This window comes from Capra hircus, chromosome 4 (genome assembly GCF_001704415.2).
Source record: "Capra hircus breed San Clemente chromosome 4, ASM170441v1, whole genome shotgun sequence".
Lineage (NCBI taxonomy): Eukaryota > Metazoa > Chordata > Mammalia > Artiodactyla > Bovidae > Capra > Capra hircus.
This window is the reverse complement of record NC_030811.1, coordinates 55356626-55369979: the sequence shown is the minus strand read 5'-3', so window position 1 is coordinate 55369979 and position 13354 is coordinate 55356626. Positions and strand designations below refer to the sequence as shown.

The 13354-nt window shown below is 42.2% G+C and overlaps 1 protein-coding gene across 2 annotated transcripts in view; it reads right to left on the bottom strand.

Moving 5' to 3' along the window:
- CCDC129 (coiled-coil domain containing 129) overlaps positions 1–13354 on the bottom strand; it is a 109521-nt gene that overhangs the window by 71802 nt on the left and 24365 nt on the right. For both annotated transcript variants that reach the window (XM_018047120.1, XM_018047121.1), the window contains exons 5-6: positions 4119–4170; positions 1531–1617 (exon numbers count right to left, since the gene is read on the bottom strand). In XM_018047120.1, the coding sequence (XP_017902609.1) occupies positions 1531–1617; positions 4119–4170 (139 nt within the window). The remainder of the gene's footprint in view (positions 1–1530; positions 1618–4118; positions 4171–13354) is intronic.

Genomic DNA, 13354 nt, shown 5'->3' with positions numbered 1-13354 from the left:
TCCTTAGTCATACAAATTTGTTGAGGATATCACTAAATGGACACTGCAAGACTGATCACAAATAATGAGTTTAAGTCCCTAGGTGGGGTTAAAATATGTTCTGTGTTTTTTTGGACTTGTCTGAAAAGAAGTATTTTTTTCAAGTTGTTCTATTCAGTGTTGGCACTTAAAATGATACCCTTCAGTTATATGGAAATTGTATTTATATATACCACCTCACTTTCTAATCACTGAACTTTTTAGTGACTATGCAAATGACTTTAAAACTCATGGACTCCATGGGAACCAGAACTTTTAATCAGGTTTTCCTAGGATCATCTTTAAAAGTTTCTGTTTACCTTTACGTGCAAGTCTAGGGAGCTTATTTGAGATAGCTTGGATAATTTTACTTTCATGATGAGAGCATTTAAATTGGATTAACTATAATTCATTTATTTAGCCATCCACACATTCAACAATAGCCACCTCTAGTCTCAGTTGGCAGGCCACCCAGCATCACGTTCCAACATCAAGTTCACACCTTCTTATGTGACATAGAGATCTTGTGCTTTGCCTCCTGATTCTACCAAGGAAGAAAAGATAAGCCAAGAACTGCTACTGTGGGGCTTAAATGGCTCAGGCTGTATCTTTTAATCACTGGAAAGAACTGGTGAACTGGGGGTGCCAAACATTTGATATCATGATATAGAAAAAAATTTGAGGGAGAAAAAACTCCTGCAAAAAATCTAAATTTTGAATGAAAGATTTAATTTTTTATTTATTGACTTCATCTACAAATTTTTATCTTACTCACTTACACAAATATTTATTGAATGTCTGTCGTGTTCTAGGTTCTCAGCTAGGCACCCAGGGGACAAAAAAGAGCAAAAATAACATAATCTTGTTTTCTAGTGGCTCACATTCTCATGGCCAGGAATATAGGTATTGATTGGTTTGTCACTAAAACATATTTTCTACATCATTAACTCTTTTAATGTATATTTACCCATGTAAGAAAAACATAAAATACACTCACCTTGTTATAAATTGTAATATCTTACATAAGGGTCTCTCTTCCCTTGTTTATTACCCCTACCAATCCTGACTCCCTTCCTACTGAATTTATGTGTATCCTCCTAGGCATTTTTTAATGTAGTTACATATATGCTTTATAGTTTCCACTTGTTGGCTTTATAAACAGTAACATATTCTATATATCTTTCTGCATCTTGATTTTTTCTTCTTAAAATATTACTTAAAGATCATTCTAAGTTAGTAAAGTTGTCTCTGTCTATTCCTTTTATCACTATATAGAATTCCATAAAATGGGTGAGCCAATAGTTTATCTGGCCATTTCCCCAATGACAGATATTTAGTCCAACTTCACTGACTTTCACATTGTTCTTGCCGGCTTGAGTTTGGAAATCCTTTATTCATTCTCTCACCGATTCATTCAACAAGTATTTCTCAAGTGCCTGTTTGTAATTTCATGAAACCCACTGTTGAAACAGAACGATTTCTCTGGATAAAAAGTGCCTGGAAATCACATACCTTTGTGGTATACTGGCAGCAGAATGGCAAGAGTTGAAACTGGTCCCTCTGGAGAGAGTGGGAGTTTCTGAAAACTGATGCAGGGATCTGCAGTTGGGGGAAATACCACTGATGAGATGTGTTGATTTAGAGAGTCCCCTGGGAGATCACTGTGACTCTTTCCCTTCCAGAGCAAACACTTGCATTTCCTCTTCATTTCTCATCATCTCATAACAGCCACATCTTCGAAGAAGAGACTGCATGCAGGGGAGGAATTGCTCCTCTCTTCAAGAGCGTTGTGTTACAGAAGGTGTGAGAATTTAGGTGTTAGGTGCCCGCTAGTGCTCATTACAAAGGTGACAGAATGTCTCACTTTTGACAGATGGCAACTCATTGGGGAATCTTTCAGGAATACAGCTTTGCAAGGCACTAACTTTCAAGAAGTTAAGATTATGGGATGAAAGAGGTATAGTAAGCACCTCTTTCAGAGGCCACTGAAGCATCTTCCCATGATGGGGAAGGATTTCATATTGCATAGTTAACACTCCCCAGGTGCTGTCATCCGTGTGCAACACTAGCCAGCTCCTTTATTCTGTGTGTGTGCTCAGTTTGCTGAGTGGTTCCCGACTCTTTTGAGACCCCATAGACTGTAGCCCTCAAGACTCCCCTATCCATGGGATTCTCCAGGCAAGAACACTGGAGTGGGTTGCCATTTCCTCCTCCAAGGGATCTTCCTGACCCAGGGATTGAACCTGTGTCTCCTTCACTGGCATGTGGATCTTTTACCACTGAGCCACCTGGGCTTCCCTTTACTATGGTAAAAGCGAAAATGCGTGTCTCTCTATCCTAATAGGCAGTACAACTCACTTGAAAGTGTTTCCAAACAGAAGAGAACTGTTATAGTTCACTTTTATATAGCTTCGATACACTATAATTCATCTAGTTTCATCAAATATAATATAAGTTGGCAAAAAATATAATTTATTGAAGAATACAATGTTGATATCAATTATCCCAAGGAGACCAAATTATCTTACATGGGCTCCTGAATTTGCCTTAGTCCTGCCCATGTTTGGTAAGAATAGCTGGGCACTACCTATCTTTGTTTAACTGCTTCTCTGCCCTAAGGCTGAGAAAGTGCACATTTCTGAAAAATAAAGATTCTGTTTTAATAGATGATTGAGCTTTCTGGGAGCCTTGGAGGGGCTTCCCTGGTGGCTCTGCTGCTGCTGCTAAGTTGCTTCAGTTGTGTCTGACTCTGTGCGACCCCACAGATGGCAGCCCACCAGGCTCCTCTGTACCTGGGATTCTCCAGGCAAGAACACTGAAGTGGGCTGCCATTTCCTTCTCCAATGCATGGGCTCAGACAGTATATAATCCCCCTGCAATGCAGGAGATGTGGGTTTGATCCTTGGATGGGGAAGATCCCCTGGAGAAGGGAATGTCTTCTTACCCCAGTATTCTTGCCTGGAGAATCCCATGGACAGAGGAGCCTGGTGAGCTGCAGTCCATGGGGTATAAAGAGATGGACACGACTGAGCGACTAACACTTTCACTTTTCTTGGAAGACAGGCAGAAGATACCTTTCACTTCCTGCCTCCTCTCGGTGTGCCCTAGGCCTGCTGTGATTTTTGTTTCACTCCGTGTTTGAGATTCATACCTTACTTTGTAATGTTCAGCAGAGCTCCCCAGTCACTGGCCTGGACTTGGATCCAGAGGAAGCCACATATAGTCACAGTCCTAAGGAAGCTGGAGGAGCCTGGGTGCGTCCTTGGCCTTGACTCTCATTTTCCTCTTCCTCAAAAGGAGTTGCCTGAAGAATTTTTGTGGTCCCTATTTCTATATGGTTCAGTGAGTAGCAAAAACATATAATCTTCTAAGAGGGAAAAATTATGCCCAAGTAGCACTTTAGGTGTGAATTGATACGAGTTGGAAGAATACAGTATTGAATATTTGGTTTTCTACTAGTTTGAATGATCTGGAAAATGCAAGAGTGACTAGAGCAGAGGAGGCAGAGTTCCCAGTTCTCCAATGCACATGGTCTGCATTGGTTCTTAAACTAGAGCGTGCTTCAGAATATTTGAAAGCCTTACAAAAAACATTGATTTCTGACCCTTAGGTCCAAATTTTCTGATGCAGTGTGCTGAAGTGACTTGGAATTTTATTAAGTTCACAGGTGATATTGCTGCTGCTGTTGGGACCATTTTGAGTCCTAGGAAACTCAAACTGCTTTCTACCTAGCACTGGAAATTATATGTAATATTGTCTAGTTAATAGCATGATAATCAATGACAATGAAAATATGAATGTAACTATTTTATGAACAAGTTCTCATGAATAGTTGAATTTTGGTAGAATACCATTTAGGAATATATTTTCATTAAATTTCCCCCTAAGTCAGTATCTACTGATTTAATCTGTTCACGCCTTTAGGACAATTAAAGAACCTCTATTTTTCTCAAGGCTGGTGAAAATAGTCCAGGCACTCTGGCTGAACCAGGGCCAAGATGCCAAGACCCATGGCATTACTGAGACCTCCTCACTTCCATTTCACTTATGAAAGATGTGTCAGTAAAACCCTGGAGTGAAACAACCATCCCGCCACCTACCTCATGTAGTCTTTCACAGTCATTTGGACCATTCCTTTTTCAGGAGAAGGAACTGCAACAGAATAGAGGAGATGAGCTTAATTTCCTTGTTTTCTCATAGAATACTTTTCTCACCCTCAGCTGAACTAACATGGGATTGATTTCCACATCCAAGATTGTTATCACCATGAGATACAAGGTATCTCTGTAGCAAACAAGACAGAATCTAATTAATGGCTAAATTGTATGACAAGCCCTTGAGGAAATGGGGTACTTGCTCAGTGAAGAGGGAAGTCAGTGGTGAATGAAGTAGTCAGCAAAGGTTTCATGGAGGAAGAAGTACATGTCTTAGATTTTTAAGAATGGGAATAATTTGATAAATGGAAGAAGTGTTGCCATGAAAGAAGAGGGTCTATAGCAAGGCCAAACATAGTGATAGGGCTAAGCTGATTAGATCACAGGACGTCTTTGGATATTCTCTCCTGGTACATAAGATTGAGGAGCAAGGACAGACAATACATGAAGGACCCAGAATACCTGGATTATCTTCCAATAATCTGTACCGCCTAATCCTTATAACAGTCTTATGATTTAGCACCTATTCTTATCTTTCACATAAGGAAATTGAGACTCACAGAAAGTTGAGTAATGAGCCCATGATCACACAGTCAAAAATAGCAGACCCAGGAATTTATCATTACCTTTATTATATATTATAGCGATAATAAGTGGTGCATGCTTAGTCGTGTCTGACTCTTTTTGTGACCCCAAGGACTGCAGCCTACCAGGCTTCGCTGTCCATGGAATTTTGCAGGCAAGAATACTGGAGTGGGTTGCCATTTCCTACTCCAAGGGGTAGAACCCTTGTCTCCTGCATCTCTTGCATTGGCAGGTGGATTCTTTACCACTGAGCCACCTGGGAAGCTCATTATAACAATAATAAGTTACTGTTTATTTAACATTATCTTTGTGTGAAGCAATGTGCTAAGCAGGTTACATGCACAAAATTTATCCATGAAACAAGTATCATTCATGCCCACTTAACAGAGAAGCAAACTGAGGCTCAGATTAAGTGAATTTCCCATGGTCAGTAGGATGCAACAATTTATTTTTGTTTGTTGCTATTGTTTCAAGACACTACTCTGTCAACAGACTGTCTTGTAGCTTACCTGAAAGTCAGAAAGGAGAGTTTATATGTATGTGTCAGAACACGGAAAACCACAAAGAGTTTTTCAGCAAACAAGTACATGTAAGAAAGGTGATGCTGAAAGTCCATTTGCCTGGTTAGTGATGCTGAGGACAGATAGAAGAGCTACATATCGGATGCCAGAGTGGCCTATTCAGGGGCCGATGCAGTACTCAGAACCTGTTTCGTGAGATAACCCTGTAGCAGACGTCTGTGCTTTCAAGGTGAACGACCATTATAATAATAACTATGTGACATTTTTTATGTGACTCAAACTTATGAACCAAATTAGAAATGAACATAGAATCCAAATTTGTCTTTTTTGTCTGTTATATTTATAGTTTTAAAAATATGGGTTTTAGCAGAGGAATTCTTTTACAAATTTCCAGTAATTTAATTATGTAAAAGGAGTGTTGTTCTGGACAAAGTGGATTACCATTTAGCTCCTTTCACCCTGTGAGTCACCGCCAAGATCCACAGTTTGAAAAACATCATCTGTTCACATCTCTCACTTCGGTGTGTGTGCATGCTAAGCCACTTCAGTTCTGTCTGAGTCTTTGTGATCCCATGGACTGTAGCACCCAGGCTCCTCTGCCCATGGGATTCTGCAGGCAAGAATACTGGAGTGGGTTGCCATGCCCTCCTCCAAGAGATCTTCCAGGCCCAGGGATTAAATCCTTGTCTCTTGTGTCTCCTGGATAGGCAGGAGAGTTCTTTACCACTAGTGCCACCTGGAAGTGAAGTGAACTGAAAGTCATGTCCGACTCTGCGACTCTTTTCTATACAGTCCATAGAATTCTCCAGGCTGAAATATTGGAGTGGGTACCCTTTCCCTTCTCCAAAGGATCTTCCCAACCCAGGGACTGAACCCAGGTCTCCCACATTGCAGGCGGATTCTTTACCAGCAGAGCCACAAGGGAATCCCAAGAATATTGGAATGGGTAGCGTATCCCTTCTCCAGTGGATCTTCCTGACCCAGGAATCGAACCGGGGTCTCCTGCATTGCAGGCAGATTCTTTACCAACTGAGCTATCAGGGAAGTCCTGATAGAGCCACCTAGAAGGCAGTGCTAATCCACTGCTGGACTCTTGCTCGCTGAATTCAGCCTCAGAGCTTCTCAAATCATAAAACCAATGCCAGTTGATTGAAGTTGTCACATGGAGAGAAAGCCTATTTGCCGCTTTATTAATCATGTTATAGACGCAAGCACAGTATAATTTTTGGCAGTCATGTTGTAATGACTTGATGAATTAAATAATAGGTTGTCCAAAATGAAAGGTTAAAATAAATATTTATCATTTTAAGCAATAATTTTTTTTCTATTTCTCTCCCCCCCTTCTCATCTATTGCTTTGCATGTATCTTACAAAGTCAGGCTCCGTTTGCGCCTTGTTAGCTTATCCAGAGAATTCCGGAGTTTCTGAGCAGCATTTCTCACATAAAATATTCTAGAGTTCTAGAATATCTGGCTTCACATTCTGCCAGTGCCACCACTCTTGCCACTACATCAGTCTTTTCTGGTTGTTGGCTATTGAGCTGGATTTCCTGGAACTTGTGAATGAACGTGTACATCCAGACCAGGGGTCTGACATTGTGGTCACGGAAAATTGCTCAAACTGTCAGAGAGGAAATGACCCGTTTTCAGGTATTGATGAAAAGAGTTAGCACAGCCTTGTTGCGTTTTCAAAAGCCGTAGCCCCGTAGAAAACCCAAGTCATCCAGAAACTACCACGTCCCTGTACCCAGGGCTTCCTCATGGGATTCTAGTGTCCACACAGATTTAGTGGTCACGTTCCATGAATCACACACCGCAGCTCTGCTGTCCAGCTTCAGGACTGATCTGGTTGCCAGGAAACCCAGGGCAGCCCCACAGGGGATAAGGGGCCCCAGATGATAACATATTTTCTAGGGAATGTGCAAAGTGGACCTGCTAGTTCACAATGGGGGAGTCTTATGGTTTGATGACACACACATGAAAGCCTCACACAGTTATAGCATCAGCAGGGGAAAGGCTTTCTCTCCTTCCACTTTATGGTTCCCTTTAAGGCCCGGACACTGCTGATGATTAGGGGCTGGGCGAGATGTTTGACTCTCCTTACCCGAACCCCACTCTCACTAATGTTCAGATACAGCTTTTACATCTTTTGTTAGACTCATCATCCTCTTTCGTCTTGATCTAGTTTAAAATGACACAAACATCAATCTCTATCCAATATATTCAGAGGCGTAGACTTCTCTGCTGCCAAGCTCAGATTTAAACCCACTAGATAAGCCTGATTTTTAAAATTATAATACAATGATCAGAAATTAATTAGCTTCACTGGTTTATTTCCATGTTGCATCGGGGCTCCCAGTGTCCTAGGAGACCAAGGGGCATTTTTAGTGTTGTTATGTGTTTATTTCCTGTGGCGACTGTGGAAGCAGCAACTGGCCTTCCCCGTGTTTGGACCCAGACAGTTGAAACACACAGGATAGTGTGAGACTATTATTCTATGCCTGTTTGAGGGCTTTTCGGTTTTAGTTTTGTTTTTGTTTTCCACTTCATTGATTTATAAAGTAAATTTCCTGGAGCCTGAAGACAAGCTTGTTAGGGTCAGCCCCTTGCATTTTTCCCTGTTTACAATAATTAGCCAGAAGCTGGTAGTCTAGTTCTCAGCAGCATTGGGATTTCTAGACTTTCATTAAGGCCCAGAAGATCCAGCAGCCCCAGTGCAGCTCTCCTCAGGGCAGCCTCTGTTAGGTGACACGCCCTGCAGTCCTCTGCAGTCTCTCCTAGTCTGCCTGGTTCGTTAGCACTCACCTGACTGGCTTCTGGAAGCACTGGAGTCTGGGACCTCTAATCAGAGGATGACACCCAGGGAATGTCATCATGGGACAAACAAACTGCTCCTGTTACAAATAAACTGTTCCTCAAGCTTCTGCAGGTAGAAGAACAGATGGGCCTGTGTTCACCACATAAGCATGCTGCTGCTGGTGGTTTAGTTGCTGAGTTCTGTCCGACTCTTATGATCCCATGGACTGTAGCCCGCCAGGCCCCTCTGTCCAGGGGATTCTACAGGGGAGAATACTGGAGTGGGTTGCCATTTCCTCCTCCAGAGGAAATGCTAAGTCCCTTCAGTTGTGTCCAACGCTTTGCAACCTTATGGATTGTAGCCCACCAGGCTTCTCTGTCCATGGGATTCTCCATGAATACTGGGGGCAAGAATACTGGAGTGGGTTGCCATGCCTTCCTCCAGAGGATCTTCCTGACCCAGGGACTGAACGTCCGTCTCTTATGTCTCGTGCATTGGCAGGCGAGTTCTTTATCACTAGCGCCACCTGGAAAGCCCTTTTTACTGCTAGACCTCCTCAGTTCCACGCTGGCTTCTTCTCTGGGTGTTTGGTTCTGTATTTTCTCCGTTTCTTTGTCCTTCCAAGATAGTACTCTTGTTAGGTTTTTAAAACCAGATTTTACTCTCTAAAGTCACGGAGGCAACAAAGAAACAATTTAGGTCCTATTTTCAAGATTCCTAAGGGCTGATCTGAAGGAAAATTAAAGTGAGAAAAAAAATTTCCCTGCTCTACTGAATACATCCCGCTGCCTGGGTTAATATGCCAGTTCTGATTCCCTTTCGGATACTTGAGTCTCCAGCCATCCTCCCTACTGTCAGGTGGACTTCTGCCATCTGAAGCAGCAGACACTGCACTTAACCCTGCAAAATGTATTACTGGAGAAGATGTAGCGAGATATGCAGAAGGCACTAATTAGCACCTTTATTGGCTTGGAAAGCATTTTTTATTTTGGTTTTCCTAAGCATTTCTGACTGATTCATGGAAGACATTTGGTTCTTTGGAATATCGTCCAATAGACTAATCAACTTACATTTTCACAGGGCTCTAAAATAATAACATTCTGCAGCTTTCTGTGTATTTAACTCCTGCATGACCAAGATAGTAGAGGCAGTTAAAAGGGTTTGTTTGCCTCAGCTGGCAATTTATTAAACTATCTTCTTACAAAGAAGAGACTCTGGCATTCTCCCTGACCCTCATGCTCAGAACTTTAAAGCTAGTTGTGATGCTTTGCTTCTCTTCAACCAGATAGTTGTTTATTTTACAGGTGCTGTGGACTCTTCTTCTCTATTCCTCTGCTGACACCCAGCCCAAGCCCTCATCACCGCAAGCCTGAGGTCAGCTTCTTCCCAAAGCATGCACCCTCTTCCCATTGCCAGAATGAACACTGGAATCTACCATTTCCCTTCCCAGATACCTTTCATAACTCATTACAATAGAGACGGCAAATGTGAAACACCTGCTTCCGTTCCCCAATGCAACACCAGTGGAGTGATTAGTTATTACTCATGACCCTCTATTCAGGTGAACAAAGATATGGCTTCACAGTTCTACTCAACACAGACCCCCGCTGTACTACCCGTCCTTTCCCTGGAACCTGAGATGATACTTCTTTGCCACGTCTGTGCCAAGAAAGGGTGATACTCTGTTTCTGGATTTTAAGGCATCTGTAAACTGATCCCACCTTATCTGACAAAGTGTCCCCTTTGCTCCTAGCATGGGACCTTCTCTCTAGTTGTACCGTCTTCTGCATGCTCTCCTGCACACATTCAGTTTGCGTCTCATTCTGTGCCTTTGTTCAAGCTCCTATTGGTTCCAGGAAATGACGTTATCATGCTTTGTCTCAGTTTTTCAAAACTATACCCCTCTTTGACTGACGAGCTCAAGTCTCACCTTTTCTTTGGAGATTTCCCAATGTGAATGAATCATCTTTCTTATGGACCAGTTTTTACTAAGATATCTTTTTGTTGACTAGGTTTAGAGAAATCAGCTGTGTTAGAGATGATTCTTGCCTTGGTGATCTTTACAGTTTTGTTAATAAGACCGATCATACCTTACTAATTTGAGGCAGTACAGACCAAGCGTCATAAGCATAGAACCCACGATGGATGTGACTGGTGTTCAGAGGCAATTTGAGTCTCTTAGGGTAGATGTCAGGAAGGGCCTTACAGAGGACATGGGACTTGGGTAAGATCTCAAACAAATGAGAGGTAAACAGATCAGGAAAGACTTTAAGAAAGGAAGAACTGAATGAAGAAAGAGAATGGACTAGGGATGTAATGAAAGAAGATAAGACTAGACAGTCTTATAGAAAATTGGTATAGGTTATATTCATACTGTAATGGCCCTGAAAAGTCAGAATATCATACTTGAGAGCAGGAATCATATATTCTACATCTTTGCACCCTTCACCTTGCACAATCCTCTGCTTTGAATGCTTTCATTTGAAAAGCATCATTTTTCAATATGTTCATCTCTAACACATTTTCTAACAATGTTTTCAAAGGAACATCTATCATGTTACACTGGATTTACTTTAACCTATTCCTATAATATAGATCACAAATTTAGAACTTGATTTAGCAAGTTCTTATTATAAAAAAATTCCTCTGGAAAGGGATAGGTTTACTCTTCAGGGAGCTCTCTGAGAAACAGTGAAGAAATGTCTAAATAGTAAAAATGACAAATGAATTAAGCACCTATCGTGTAATCTATGGCACTGAGCAGAACTTTGACAGAACCTGTCTCGTGCTGTTGAAGTTGGCTCTAGATTTTTCACTTGCAGTTATGTGTGGATGTGTTATTAAACAAGAATGTGACATATAAAACTGCATGTCAGCTCATGCTTTTGGTGTACATGTCTGCCCTGGTAGCATCAGGATGGCGTGCTCCATAGGCAGACAGAGCTGATGCAGGATTTGTTCTCTGTGTGGCCCTGGGTTTGCCACACATCAGCTCCTCCCTCCAAGCTTTCTTATACAGTTTTCCAGTGGAATCTGGGAGTAAGGGTGAGTCAGCCGCCTAAGAAGAGGACCCTTAACATCCATGACCATGATCCCCTGTAGCACTACCAGTGACCCCAAAGAGGCTCTGAATGTCCTACTGCGTCTGTGGTTAAAGGAAGGTCTGTGGATCCTTATGGAGCCCAAGCCAAGAATCTGACTTGTTTGCTTGTGAAGTTGGTGACCAAGAGGAGTTAGTCTGCACCCATTGTTGGTGGTTCTTAGAAAGGAAAAAGAGGAAGAAACTGGAGGATGCCCATGAGGCTCTTTCCTGTGAGTTATCCATGTGTCCGGATCAGAGGTTCCCTGAAGATACCTAAAAAGGAGACTGTGGGACCACTCCGCTAATATGCCCTAATGTTTGTCAGAAGACAGGGCAGAAAGTACAAAACCATCCCTTGCGAAGACTCGGGATGTAAGTAGTATGGGCAGATGTCCAACTTTTGGTAATTCTTAATATTCACATGGAAAGAAGGAGCAAGGGCCTTTAGGTAATTTTCATAAAAGGAGCAGCCCAAATGATTTCTATCAGTAAGTGAACCTGGGTAAGCAGTGTTTCAATGAAAGAGACTTCAAAGCCTCAAGAGGCAAGGCCCTGGAGGGAGATCCAGGCTCTGCTGATGGCTCTGGGAAGCCAGGAAAAGTGCCACAGTCACCTCAGTACATCTTGGCCACTGGATCATCCCCGTCAGCCGATACACCTGGCTGCAGCAGCTCTCATCCCCAGAAAAAGAACATCTTCTCTGTCTCCGCCTCTCATCCAGCTATCGTTTTAGTCCCTGCTCCCTTTGGCCTCATCACTCCTCCAAATACTTTTCTGTCTCCACTTCCTCTACTCCCGTTTCTCACTTGAAGGTCGTATAACCAGCCTTTCTCCCCAACTATTCCTCTGAAATAGCTCTTTTCAAGGTCACCAGTGACCTAATCGCCAAACGATTCTCATTCCTCATTATACATACCCCGTTAGTGACAGTTGACAGTGTTGATCATTCCCTCCTTGACACCTTAACTCTACTCATCTTCCAGACACTTTTCTCTTTGTCCTCGTTTTACTTCATGACCTTCTCCTCCTCTTCCTCCCTTGCTGGTTTTTCCGTATCTCTCAGGCTTCTTCTCTGTCTCTATGCACTTGCTTGGTGAGCTTATTTGAACTTCTGGGTTATCATCATCTATATACCATCTAGACCCAAACAGTTATCTATTAATTCCTGGACTTTCCCCCTGAACTCGAGATTTGTATTTTCAATTTGTACTAATATATCCTATTTTGGGCTTCCCTTGTAGCTCAGTCGGTAAAGGATCTGCCTGCAGTGCAGGAGACCTGGATTCGATCCCTGGGTTGGGAAGATCCCCTGGAGAAGGAAATCACAACCCACTCCAGTATCCTTGCCTGGAAAATCTCATGGACAGAGGAGCCTGGTGGGCTGCAGTCCATGGGGTCACAGAGTTGGACACGACTGAGCGACTAACACTAACTAACCCCTATTTATTAGTATCTCTTTAGGTTTCTATTAGGTATTTGAATCATAGCATGCCTAAAATTGCATCTCTTACCTCAAGCCTGATTCTTCTATGTTCTTCCCATTCCTATAAATGACCATGCACCCTGCCCAAATGCTTGGGCAAAATTCACTGCGATTATCCTTGGCTTTTCTTTCTCTCTTTTATATTCTACATCCACAAGCATATCCTCTCCTACCTATATTCCAAATATATCCAGAATCTAACACTACTCTCTGCAGCATTTGCTATTGCCCTGGTCTATGCCCTCATCTTCTTTTCCATAAGTTATTTCCTTAGCCTCCTAACAGGGCTCCCTGGTTCCACATTTTCTCCAACAGAATTTATTTTCCAAGTAGCCACTACAGCTGTCCTGTTAAAAAGAACCAAGGCTATGCCACTACTTTGTATAAAACATTATACAAATGTTTTTGTATAACATTTTCCCTCTGAGTAAAAGAAAGATTTTTACAGGGATATAGCCCTAAATTATGTGACCTCTGAATAGTTCTTTAACTCATAGCTCTTTGCTGTATTCCTTGCTCACTTAGCTGCAACTATTTAGGCTTGCTATTCTTAGAATACAGAGAGACCATTCCCATCCCAGGGCCTTTGCACATTCTGTCTCATGTGCCTGGAACATTTCATCTTACAAATAAGCAAATGCCACAACCCTTCACTTCATTCAGGCAGCTGCTGAAAGGTACTTTATCTGAGACATTTAACCTCACTGTCTATACT